At 47.1% G+C, this 14,129-nt stretch overlaps 1 protein-coding gene across 1 annotated transcript in view; it reads left to right on the plus strand.

The window, feature by feature from the left end:
* Positions 1-14,129, plus strand: part of TMEM132C (transmembrane protein 132C) — a 190,856-nt gene that overhangs the window by 82,441 nt on the left and 94,286 nt on the right. The window contains exon 4 of the mRNA XM_007954227.1: positions 9,057-9,203. Coding sequence (XP_007952418.1) covers positions 9,057-9,203 — 147 coding nt within the window. The remainder of the gene's footprint in view (positions 1-9,056; positions 9,204-14,129) is intronic.

Here is a 14,129-nt window from a genome sequence, read left to right on the forward strand (position 1 = left end):
TTCCCTCCCTTCTGCCTCATTTGAAGCTGTCAGTGCTAAGCTCTTGAGTGAACCTCTGTCCCTCGTGGAAGGGCAAGTCCTATGATGCTCACTCAGATGAAGAATGTTGGGCACCAAATGTTTAGCCCAAGTGACATGGAACTTGTCATTTCCTTCTGCCATCATTCTAGTGAGTCTTTTTGATGCAGAAAAGTTATGAAAACTTCCTCAAGAGATGGCTGGAGTATGTTACCAAAATGCCAGGGAAGGGTGCATGCCAGTGGGCATTGAAACACAGAATCTACTGTGTGTCAACACCTTCTGGGGACTGGTGGGGCCAGCGTGAGGATGAGTAGTCACCAGGGACCAGGGCACTGTCGTTGTGAAGAACACGGTAGACATGCTGCAAAGTGGGGGGACTGGCAGCTCGACCCCTCACAGGTGGGGGAACCTCAGGGTATGTATCTGGACCCCAGCAACAAACAGAAAGCTCACCCCCCCCCAATTCAAAGAAAACGTTTGTATGGAAGGAACTGTTTACAGGGGTTTAGGCAGGTTTGGCTGGGACCTCGTGTGGGGCCAACACCTGGCCAGCAGATTTTCCAGACTAAGACTAGGAAGAAAGGTCTGGCTGCCTGCTTCTGAAAATCAGCCAGGGCAAACCCTGGGGAGCCTGGTGGTCCGATTCTGTTGTGCATGGGGCCGACTCACTGGCATCAACAACCCCAACAGCAGGAGCCAACCTGTGGAAGCAGGGCATGTACTTTGTGTCAGGAATGAATGGGTAGCCCTTGTGCCTGGGACCAGAAGAACAGGAATAAAGAGATAGGGGCCCTGAAGGAACAGAGACCTGGGGGATCCGACCTCTGCTGAGTTGCTGATAAAGACATTTTCATTAGCACCCAAAATTAAAGGCAAGTCTGACACAGCAAAAGGTAACAGCCAAGGGTCAGTGTTTGGTCAGTGGCATCCCAGTAGATGAAACAGAGGCTGCTCTGGGCGGGTGTCTGACTGGTGGGGGGAGTGTCTGTTTCACACGGATCCACTGCCCCCAGGTCAGTTATGGAACAAGGACTTAGGCACACCAGGCACAAACACAGTCATATACACACGTATGTACTCACACAGACAGCCCCCCCCCCAGGTGAGCAGGACTTATGCATGCTGGGGACACAGCCACACATACTAATACACAAACACGTGTCTTGGTTCTCTAGTGCTGGTATAACAGACAGACTGCAAGCGGATGGCTTAACAGATTTATTCTCTTACAGTTTAGGAAGCTAGAAGTCCAAGTTCAGAGTGCTGACTCTGGGGGCTGGGTAAAGGCCCCTCGACCTTGGGCTTCAGCTCTGCCTCCTGTTCCAGCCCCACTAGAGTTGGAGGCGTCTTCTGACTCATGCAGCTGTTGGCTGCTGAGGCTGCCGAAGCCAAGATCGGAGGGTAAAAGGGCACAGTGCCAAGACCAGCAAGCAACAAGGCACCGAGATGAAGACTCGGCCAAAGGCAGGATCCAGGTGGGCCGGACGCTGGAAGCCACCCTCAGAGCTTTTCCTTACACACGGCAGAAGGCCACACCCCAAGGCGGCCATTCAGCTGCTCACAGCAGGTTCTACCAAGGCGGGGATTACAATGTCATTGTGGGGAATCACTACATCCAGCTGCCCAGCCACGCTGACTACCACACACACACACACACACACACACACACACACATTCACACAAGTGAGCAAAGACCTGTGTACACAGGGGAAAGAGCCAGGCTCCCGTGGCTTCACTCATTCACTCACACACAAATGCACATACACTCACACACAGATGTGCACACACATACATCCACTCGCCTACACACTCTCACACTGATACACACATACACCACACACCCCTCCGCCTAGGAAGTTCTGCCACCTCAGGGCCTTTGCACTGCTGTTTGCCGGTTTCCGTGGGTCCCTCCCTCACAGCTGTCTCCCTCCCCGTCTTCGGGGCTCTGTTCCTTAGACAGGTCTTTCCCAGCCATCCTCTTTAAAACGGCCCCTCTCTCCCCACCCCAGCTTCATGTTCCTCCACAACACCTGCCAGCCCCTGAGGAAGTGGTCTGTGATGGTAACTGTCGGTCCTGCTGAATTGTGAGCACCCCCAAGGCCGGGCTGCAGGCTTCCTGGACCCGCCTCCCCAAGAACAGCGGCAGGCACCCACCGTGCCTCCTCAGTGCTTCCTGAATGAGTCAGTCTACTTCTTGGAAACCAGAAAGCTACATTTTATAGAAAAGCTCTGCGTCTGTTTTCAAGTTGACAACTAATCCTACAGTCCGAGGCCGCTCGGTCCGGAGCAGGCCCTTTGTGTTTCAGCCGTGCGGGGACGGGGGACCACACGGTGCCTGCCCCACCTCGTCACTCGTCACACACAGGTGTGCACGCTTTCCAGCAGACCCAGAAGCTTCTAGAGCAGAGAATCTTACAGGGGGATGGAGCTGACCCTGATAGATGGCTGGGAGCATGGGGATCGGGCTTCCATGTTCAGAATCTGTACAAACATTGATCTTCTATAAGGAACAATTAATCAGCCCCGTACTACATGTGAGCCAAGCATATGCTGAAGAGAGGGGGACTGCTTTTGGCTTTTAACCAGTGAGAAGCTGGGTTGCTGCTGTTCACTGCTGTCAAGCAAGCTTAGACTATGGTGACCCCAGGGACCCTAGAATGAAGCGGTGCCCAGTCCGGCCCCACCTTCCCAATTGTTGATAGCGTCAGTCCACTGTCGCAGCCTGTGTGGGCCATCGTCCACCCTAAGGGGCCCATCGTCCACCATAGGGACCCACCATCCAGTGTAGGGGCCACCATCCAGCGCAGAGGGCCCCTTGTCCAGTGTAGAGGCCCATAGTCCAGCGTAGGGGCCCGTTGTCTAGTGTAAGGGGCCCATCATCTCGCATAGGAGCCTGTTGTCCCCTACAGGGGCCCCTCCTCCAGCACCATCTCAGACAAGGTTCTGTTGGGAGACACAGGGTACCCATTGGCTGATTTGGAGAAGTAGGTCTCCAGGCCTTTCTTCCTGGTCTCTGTTGGTCTGGAAGCCCTGCTCCCCACCATAGGTGGCCCTGCTGAGGGCTGAAACACTGGTGGCAGAGCTTCTAGCAGGTCAAGGGAAAGGTAATCACAACCAGAGCCGCACAGGAGCCCCGCTCTGGCACCCGTAGATAGCATTGAAGACCGAGGGCACGCCCACACCTGGATCCAACACTGACCCATCTGAGCATCTAGCAGCGTGCCCAGAACAGTCGGTCATTAACTTGTGAGTGAAAAGTGGACTCCCTGTTAGTGTTGCTGTTGGGGGCCAGCGAGCTGGCTCAGACTCCTAGCAACCCCAGGTGCAACAGAGCGAAACAGTGGCCAGTCATGCACCGTCCTCACAATCCATCTCTTTGAGGGCCTTCCCCTTTCTCGCTAACTCTCCACTTTCCAAGCATGGTATCCTTCTCCAGGGAATGGTCCCTTCTGACAACATAACTGAAGTAGGTGAAACAATGTCTGGCCGTTCTCATATCCAAGGAGCATTCCAGCTGTACTTCTTCCAGGACACATTTGTTCCTTCTTCTGGCAGTCCTTGGTACTTTCAGCATTCTTTGCCAGCACCACAATGCAAAGGCATCAACTCTTCCTCAGTCTTTCTTATTCATTGTCCAGCTTTCAAATGTGTATGAGGCGACTGAAGATACTATGGCTTGGGTTAGGCTCACCTTAGTTTTCAAAGTGACATCTTTGCTTCTTCACACTTTAAGGAGGTCTTTTGCAGCAGATTTGCCCAATGCAATCCAATGTCTCATTTCTTGACTGCTTCCATGGGCACTGAGTTTTGATCCAAGTAAAATGAAATCACTGACAACTTCAATCTTTGCGCTGTTTATCGTGATGCTGCTCGTTGGTCCAGTTGCGAGGATTTTTTATGTTGAGGTGTGATCCGTACTGAAGGCTGTGGTCTTTGATCTTCATCAGCAAGTGCTTCAAGTCAACTTCACTTTCAGCAAGTGAGACTGTGTCGTCTGCATATCACAGGCTGTTAATGAGTCTTCCTCCAATCCTAACACCACATTCTTCTTCATATAGTTCTTCACACATTATTTGGTCAGCAAATAGATTGAATAAGAAAGGTGAAAGCATGCAACCCTGATGCAGTCCCTTCCTGATTTTAAACCATGCAGTTTCAGCTTGCTCTGTTCGAATAACTGCCTCTTGGTCTATGGACAGGTTCCTCACAAGCACAATTACATGTTCTAGAACCCCCATTCTTTGTAATGTTATCCATAATTTGTCATGATCCATACAGTTGAATGTATTTACATAGCCAATAAAACACAGGCAGACATCTTCCTGGTATTCTTTGCTTTCAGCCAAGATGCATCTGACATCAGCCATGATATCTCTTGTTCCACGTCCTCTTCTGAATCCAGTTTGCATTTCCGGAAGTTCCCTGTCAATACACTACTGCAACTGTTTTTTAATTATCTTCAGCAAAATTTTACTGGCTTGTGATATTATTGATACTATTTGATAATTGGCACTCTGTGGGGTCACTTTTCTTTGGAATGGGTACAAATGTGGATGATCTCTTCCAGTTGGTTGACCAGGCAGTTGTCTTCTAATTTCTTGGCATAATTGAGTAACTTACTTCCAATGCTGCATCCGTTTGTTGAAACATCTTGATGGGTATTCCATCAACTCTTGGAGCCTTGTTTTTCACCACTTCCTTCAGTGCGGCTTTGACTTCTTCCTTCAATACCATCAGTTGTTGATCATGTGCCACCTCCTGAAATGGATGAACATTGACTAGTTCTTTCTTGTACAGTGACTCTGTGTATTCCTTCCATCTTCTTTTGATGTTTCCTGCATCATTCAACATTTTGCCCATAGAATCCTTCAGTATTGCAACTTGAGGCTTGAATTTTTTCTTCAGTTCTTTCAACTTGAGAAATGCCAAGTGTGTTCTTCCCTTTTGGTTTTCAAACTCCAGGTCTTTACACATTTCATTATAATACTTTGTCTTCTCAAGCTGTTCTTTGAAATCTTCTGTTCAGCTCTTTCATCTTGTCATTTCTTCCATTTGCTTTAGCTACTCTCCATTTAGGGAGCTCTGGTAGCATAGTGCCTAAGGCACTTAACTGCTAACCAGAAGGCTGGCGGTTCAAACCCACCAGCCACTCCTTGGAAGGAAGGTTGGGCAATCTACTTCCATAGTGATACCGCCTCAGAAACCCAAGGAGGGGTCGCTGTGAGTCCGGTCCAACTCCACGGCACATAACAACAACAACAACACTCTCCATTTAAGGCAAGTTTCAGAATCTCTTCTGACATCCTTTTTTTTTTCCCTGTCATTTCAATGACCTTTTGCTTTCTTCATGTATAATGTTCTTGATGTCATCCCACAGTTCATCTGGTTTTTGGTCATTGGTGTTGATGCATCAAATCTATCCTTCGGATGGTCTCTAAATTCAGGTGGGATATAATCAAGGTTGTATTTTGGCTCTCATGGACTTGTTTTCATTTTCTTCTGCTTCAACTTGAACTTGCAAGTGAGCACTTGATTGTCTGTTCCACAGTCAGCTCCTGGCCTTGCTTTGACTAAAGATATTGAGCTTCACCATCACCTCTTTCCAATGTAGTTTGTCTAATTCCTGTGTATTCCATCTGGTGAAGTCCACGTGTATAGTCACCATTTATGCTGTTGAAAACAGGTATTTGCAATGAATAAGTCTTGCAAAATTCTACCATGGGATTTCTCTCTTTATTTTATTTTATTTTATTTTGATTTGGGTGAAGATTTACAGAGTAAATTCACTTTTCATACAGCAGTTCACATATACTTTGTCTCATGTCATTGACCAAAATTTACAATGCAAGAGCTCCCCTCCCACTTCCTCCCCATAGTTACCTCTTCCCAGTGTCCATCCCTCCATACTCTTCTGTGCCCTGAGCTGTCTCCCTGTGCATAAGCAGCCCTTCCTTCTCCCATCTACCATGGAATTTCCAGTGTCATATTTTTACCAAGGCAATATTTTCCAACCACTGATGGTTCTTCCTTGTTTCCAACTTTCACATTGCAATCACCAGGAATAATAGATACGTCTTGATTGCCTGTTTGGTCAATTTCAGGCTGCAGGAGCTGGTGAACGTCTTTCATTTCCTCCTTGTTGGCTTAGTGGACTCCCTGGGGTGCAGACTGTACACGTGCTTGGCTGCTAACCAACAGGTTGGAGGTTTGAGTCTGCCCAGAGGTACCTTGGGTCTATTTGCTGAAAGTCACCCATTGATGACCCTGTGACCCATTGTGCCCACATATGCTCCTATGACACACATGTGGGCACGGTGAGTCCCAGTCAACTCAACAGCAACAGGTTGGCACACCTACTCCTCGCTTCTCCACTATCTTCTCATCCGACATTTCACATTTACTGCCATAGGAAACATCTACCATCTGACTATTATGCACATTAATGGTGTGCGTCTGGCAGTAATGGATGCTCAGGTGCCCGGTGAGAGTAACACTGGTCATGATGGTTAAGGTTGTGTCCACTTGACTGGGCCATGGTTCTCGTGCTTTGGCAGTTGAGTACTGATGTAATGTGGCAGTTGTGTTATGATGTCATCCTCCTTTTGTGATCTGATGTAGTCATCCTCTAGTCTTGCACAATGTCAATTTTCACATAACAGCCTGGTTTTTGGAACATCACCATGACAACAATGAGGACTGGGTGGACTAGTCCCTAGATGCCAAGCATCTGCAAGGTCTATCCCCAACTATTTCTTTTTTTTAACATTGACTCTGGCAGCAACTTCTGGCCCAGGACCTAAACTCCAACAGCAGCTATTTCCTTGAAGTAGATAGGAACATCCATTGCCCTCATCAAAGACAAGACCCAATTACCAAAATGGGCCTCTGAAACCCACGTCTTTCTTGCACCTCAGTGGTTCTCTCTCCCACTTGACAGGGATGGAGCCACCCTTGCACCAGCCAAGAAGAACCCTCCCATTGGTGTGAACCTTAAATGGAAGGAACAATCTGTGGCTTCAGGGAAATCTGGAATCTTGAGCACAACCCAAATGCTGCAAAGCCTTATTTCCAGCAAAGTCACATTTCATCAGGCGTTTATTTCCAGCAACAGAGACAGAAGGTGCCCGTTTTACGCAGACAACTGGGGCGGTGTTATCCGTGTTAGGATAAACGGGGCTCCTGCATGCTAATGTGTCTCTAATCTTTGTCTCTGGAGCACATACTGGGCTCCTGGCTGCCAGGACGGCAAGTGTGTTCAGCAAATCATTTTAATGTAAGAGTTGAAAGAAGCTTCTGAAGAGAAGGTTATGGCTGAGGTTGATGAGATGTTCTTGCTCTGCTGTGGGTGTAATTTGGGGACTCTGAGTGGGAAGGCGGAGGCGGGGTTTATCACCACTTCCCATCCCCCTGGTTCCATGAAGCTTGGCGGCAGTGTGTGCCTGGTAATCACAGCCACTCAGCCTGGTCTATCCTTTTACCAGCTCACAGGGGTTCATCTCATCTACCCTGTGACAGTAGCAGGGCAGAGTGTGTCCGTACATAGTGAGAGGAAGCCATGGTGGCTCCACAGCTACTAACTGAAAGGCTGGTGGTTTGAACCCACTAGCTTCTCCACAGGACAAAAGAACTGGCAATCTGCTTCTATAAAGATGACAGCCTAGGGTACCCAATGGGGCAGTTCTTCTCTGTCACAGGGGGTCACGATGGGTCATCATCAACCGGATGGCACACAACAACAGCATGTCTATGTAGAGAGGATTCTTGTAAAGATGTGCACACAACAACTGTTACTTTAATAAGAACCCTTGCACATAAGTTAAAGAGCCAAGTAATTCTATAAAAGAAACTTCATATTCCTGTTGTTGGCCACTGTTAAGCTGGGCCTGACTCATGGTATCCCATGTACAATAGTACAAGGTCACTGTGGTCCACAGGGTTGTCACAGAATCCCATGCACAATGGTACAGGGCCACTGTGATCCATGAGGGTGTCATGGGTTGATTTTCAGAAGTCAGCACAAGGCCTTTCTTCCTCATCTTAGTGTTGAAATTCCTCTGAAACCTGTCCACCATGGGTGACCCAGTGGGTGTCTGAAATAGCAGCAGCACAGCTTTCTGCCAACAACATGCAAACCTGCGATGGTATAAACTGGCAGACAGGTTGCGGACAGCAGCCACTAATGTTTATCAAGTGCGTCTTACATGCCTGATGCTCTGCTCATCTCTTTCCATGTGTTAGTTCATTTCATCATCATATCTTTGTCATGAGGGGTTAGTATTCTTCTCTTTTGAAAGAGGACACTGAGCACAGAGGGGTTATATGACAGACTCAAAGTCACACAGCCAGAAAGTGGTAGAGCCTCAGCCAGGGCTTCCCAAGCTCAGTGCTCCTGGCGCACTGGACCGGAAACCCTTTTGTGATGGGCACTGGCCTGTGTGTCACAGGGTGTTTGGCAGCATCCCTGGCCTTGACCACTGGATGCCACCCCAAGTCAGGGCCATCAAAAATGTCTCCAGAGAGATCAAATTGACAGCAGCACCTGGAAGGGTTAGGTAGCAACCTTCAGGCCCAGTGAGTTCACAAGGAGGATGACTTGGAAAAGGAGGGTAAGGGTGGTTGCCCAACTTGAAGAATGCCATCAGTGCATGTGTGGAAACTGTTGGGTTCATGTGTTTGTCAGGTAAAAAGTGTGTCCAGACCATGCCACACGTCCCCTGGGGGCACAGCTGACCCGGCTCAGCAGCAGGTACCCAGCAGGGCTAGTCTGGGCTCTTGACTCTGCTACACTGCTTCCCAGTTTAATGGGTGTCCTGCCTCTTGCCCTGAGAACTGGACAGGAAGGCCCATGATGCTCAGGTCTGTGACAGACACCCCTCCTCCTCCCACTCTGCCCTGATGTTAATGTCCTCTGATATCCCTGTCATCTGTGCCACCAGGCATGAAAACAGTGGGAAGGCACAGCATGGTGGCACGGGCCCTTGGGGACAGTGACGTCTTTAACACCACGGCCCTCTCTCACCCTCTTGTCCCCACAGAGCCAAGGTGAAGAAAGGTGTCAACATCCTGAACACGCAGACCAGTGAGCCTCAACAGTGGGCCTCCACGCAGGAAACAGGCAATGGAGGCAAGCATGCCACAACCACCGTGGTGTGTCAGCGCTTGGGGCCAGGGCCGTACAACAGGTAAGGAGGCTGCCAGCTCCCCAGTCCCCATGACTCAGCCGCTGCCTAAGAGGCTCCTTGTGGACACACGTTAACCACCGTGTGGTGCAGCCCTGACACCCACATCAGAAATCCTGAGGCACTGCCACCACGTCCCATCCCATGCTCTGCCTGGGCTGGCGCAGGGTGCAAGGCTGCAGTGCCATGGTTGGGTTGAGACAGACTGGGTTGGGAGTGGCCTCATTGGCTCTGCAAGGACTCATGCGTCCTCTCCACTAGACTCATTCACCATACCCCCTGCATTATCCAGACTGCTCTGTTGCTGTGCTCAGCCTTAGCACAGTGGGTTATATTTAGTCTCCAGTGAGAGACATCTAAAGATGGGTGACTGATACCAAAACGAGGCAAACACACCACTAAAAAAGAAAATTACAGACCAATATCCCTCATGAACATTGATGCAAAAATCCTAGCCAATAGGCTCCAACTATATATCAAAAAAATATATATCATAAACAAGTGGGATTCATACCAGGTATGCAAGGATGGTTCAATGTTAGAAATAATCAATGTAACCCCATAAATAAAACTAAAGAAAGGAACCACATGATCATATCCATTGATGCAGAAAACACATTTGACAAAATCTAATATCTATTCTTGATTAAAATAATAATAATAATAATAATGCTCAGCAAAATAGGAATGGCAGGAAATTCCTCAGCATAATTAAGGGCATATACATGAGATCAATGGCCAGTAGTATTCTCAAGGGAGAGAGAATGAAAACATTCCCTTTGTGAACGGGAACCAGATAAGGATGCCCTTTATCACCCCTCTTGCTCAATAATGTATTGGAGGTGTTAGCAAGAGCCATCAGGCAAGAAAGGGAAATAAAAGGCATCCAAATTGGCAAAGAATCTCTGTCTGTAGATGATATGACCCTATATAGAGAAAATCCTAGAGACTCAATAAGACAACCACTGGGACTAACAAAAAGATTCAACAGAGAGGCAGGATGCAAAATCAACATACAAAAGTCAGTCAGATTCCTCTATGCTAACAGAAAGAACACTGAAAAGGAGGTCAGGAAAACTACCATTTACAGTAACCACTCAAAAGGTGAGATACTTTGGAATACACTTAACCGGAGACACACAAGACCTACACAAAGAGAACTATAAAATGCTACTCCAAGAAACTAAGAGAGACCTACATAAATGGAAGAATATACCATGTTCATGGACAGGAAGTGACAGTACTACCCAAAACAATCTACAGATACAATGCAATCCCAATCCAGATTCCATCATCATTCTTTAAAGAGATGGAAAAACTAATTACCAACATTATGTGGAAAGAAAAGAGACCCTGGATAAGTAAAACACCACTAAAGAAGAAGAAGAAAGTAGGTGGCCTCATACTCCCCAATCTCAAAGCCTGCTCTACAGCTACTGTACCTGGCACTGGTACAACGACAGACATACAGACCAGCGGAACAGAATCGAGAACCCAGAAATAAATCCATCCACCTGTGGACAGCTGATCTTTGATGAAGTACTGAAACCCATTAAATGAGGAAGAGATATTCTCTTTAACAAAATGGTGCTAGCAAAACTGGATATCCATTTGCAGAAAAATGAAACAGGATCCGTATTTTTACACCATATACAAAAATAAACTCAAGATGGATGAAAGAGCTAAATATAAAACTCCAAACCATAAAGACCGTCAAAGAAAAAATAAGAGCAAACTTAGGAGCCCTAAAACACAGCATGAATACACTATCAGACATAACTAAAAACACAGAAACAGCAGAAGACAAACTAGTCAACTGGGACCTCCAAAAAATTAAACATTTTTGTGCATCAAAAGACTGAGTCAAAAGAGTCAAAAGAGAACCTGCAGAGTGGGAAGAAATTTTTGCAACAATGTATCAGACAAAGGACTAATCTCTAAAATTTATAGAAAATTTCAACACCTCAACAACAACAAAAAGACAAGCAATCCAGTTAAAAATGGGCAGAGACATGGGCAGACACCTCACCAAAGAAGACACCTAACAGACACAGGGAGAAATGCTCACGATCATTAGCCGTTAGAGAGATGCAAATCAAAACCACACTGAGACATCATCTCACCCCAGCACTAATCGCAAAGTTCAAAAAAAAAAAAAAAAACAGAAAACCACAAATAGCAAGGTGTGGAGAGACTGGGACCCTCACACTGCTAGTGGGACTGTAAAATGGAACAGCCACTTTGGAAAGCAGTATGACACTTCCTTCCAAAAAACCAAACTCACTGCCATCAAGTCAATTCCAACTCATAGCGACCCCCTTTGGGTTTCTGAGGCAGTAAAGCTTTACAGAAGTAGATTACCTAACCTTCCTTCTGAGGAGTGGCTGGTGGGTTTGAACCACCAACCTTCTGGTTAGCAGTCAAATGTCTTAGGCACTATGCCACCAGAGCTCCTTATGACACTTCTTTAAGAAGTTGGAAATAGAAATACCTTATGATCCAGCAGTCCCACTAATAAGTGTGCATCCTCCAGAAATAAGAACGTGACACAAACAGAGATGTGCACACCCATGTTCATCGCAGCACTATCCACAATAGCAAAGACATGGAAACAACCCAAGTGCCCATCAGTGGATGAATGGATAAACAAATTGTGATCCATACACACAGCGGTTACCACCCCAGGAAAGAACAGTGGTGAACCTGCAAAATACCTCGTAACGTGGATGAACCGAGAGGAAACTAAGTGAAATTAGTTAATCACAAAAAGTCAAATATTTTATGAGACACTGTTGTAACATGTCAAGGGCCTGGTATTGAACTCCTGGGGCTTACCTCTCAGCCAAACAATAGACAGTATGTATGGCCCCTAGGCACCCTTTGAGCCTGGAATCGAACTCACTCTCGTGGCTTCCAGCCAAGTAATAGACAGGCCTACAAGGGGAAGAGTGGCAGCAGGGAGGTGCACTCCTTACATCAAGGGTAGCACTTGCACAGGGAGAAAGCTCAAGCCAGGAGAGTATGGGTAAGAGGGACACAGGAAAAGGGGAGCCGACCACAGCAGACATGAGAAGAGAGCTGTTACACTGTGAGGACTGTAACCAGTGTCACTAAACAAAGCACGTATGAACTGTTGAACGTAAAACGAATCTGCTTTGAAAGATGGAAGCAGACACTTCACCAAACAAGATATTCAGGCAGCCAACAAACACAAAAAGAAATGTTCACGATCATTAACATTAAACAAAAACCAAACTCACTGCCATTAAGTTGATTCCAACTCATAGCGATCCCCTTTGGGTTTCTGGGCAGTAAATCTTTACAAAAGTAGATTGCCCAGTTTTCCTTCTGAGGAGTGGCTGGCGAGATTGAACCACTACCCTGCTGGTTAGCAGTCAAACACATTAGGCACTACACCACTAGAGCTCCTTATCAAAACAACCATGAGATGCCATCTCACCCCAGCATTGATAGCAAAGTTCAACAAGACAGAAAATAACAATGCTGGCAAGGATGTGGAGAGATAGGGACTCTCATGCACTGCTGGTGGGACAGTCAAATGATACAACCACTGGGGAAATCAGTATGGTGATTCCTTAAAAAGGTGGAAATAGAACTATCATTTGACCAGCAATTATTAGATATATATATCCTAAAGAAGTGAGAGCCCGGACAAGAACAGATATGTGTACACCCATTTTCATTGCAGCACTGCTCACAACAGCAAAGAGATGGAAAACAGTGAAATAAGTCAGTCACAGAAGGACTGATATTGTATTAGTCCACTGTTGTAAAAAGTCGAGGAAACATTTATACATAGAAGGAAACTCTCTTTGTTGGTTACCAGGGATGGGAGGGGAGGACAGGCTAAATTCCTAGATAGGTTACATATACACACCAAAGATTATTGACGGTTACCAGGGCAGGAGGGAGGGGGAAGGGAAAGCGTCTGTTTGGGGGGCACTGACTTTATGCTGACGGTGGTGGGATATTTTGGAAAAGGACAGCAATAATGGTGACAACATGAAAATTGTCATCAATGTCCCTGAGCTGTGAATGGGGACGTTGTTATATTGGTGGATGTCTTGTGTGTATGTTTTCAGCACAATTAAAAAAAAAAAAAAAAAGAATCCGCTGCTTTGTAAACTTTCACCCAAATCACAATAAAATGCTAAATAAATAAAAAGAGAATCGCCTGGGACCTTGTTGAAGAGTAGGTCCCGATGCAGTCTGTCTGGGGAGGGGAGGCAGATTCTCAGGGGCGCTGTGTGGCACTGACCCCTTTGGAAGCCCGGGTAGAAAGAACAATGGTTGGCAGGGGTTTGGGCAATGCAGTGGCTAAGTTTGTGGGTCAACTTGGCTGGGCCTGGTTGAGTGGCTGGGCAGCTAAATGTAGTTATTCCCCACGGTGAGATTGGTAATTAACTCCATGGTGGAATCTATGGGAGCAGTGGAGTGGTTGCTTTGGGTATGTGGTCTGCTTCCCGTATATAAGAAACAGCTTTGGGAATGGTCTCTGGCTTAAGGCACCTTGGACCCTGCATGTAGCCGTGTCACCGTTCAGCAGCCTGCCATGCTCTGCCGACCTTGGGACTTAAATGGACTTGAATTAATGGCCTGCCGTGTGGATTGGTAACATCGGGACTGTGCCATTTTATTTCTCAACCTTGGGCTTGTTAACCTCAGTAGCCAGTAGCTGCCTGGGTGAAGACATGCCTCTAGCTCCAGTGGACCCAAGGTCAAGGGGCTTTCACCCAGCCCCCAGAGCCTGGCACTTTGAACTCAGACTTAAAGCCTCCAAACCGTAAGAAAATAAACTACTGTTTGCTGAAGCCTCCCATTTGTGGTATATTCTCGTCAGAGCAGCTCTGGGAACCAGGACAGGTGGGGAGGGCATGAGCGGGTGAGGCACAGGGTGTTTTCAGGGCA

The sequence above is a fragment of the Orycteropus afer genome, unplaced genomic scaffold (assembly GCF_000298275.1).
Source record: "Orycteropus afer afer isolate SDZICR_OR568_19922 unplaced genomic scaffold, OryAfe1.0 scaffold00448, whole genome shotgun sequence".
Taxonomy (NCBI): Eukaryota; Metazoa; Chordata; class Mammalia; order Tubulidentata; family Orycteropodidae; genus Orycteropus; species Orycteropus afer.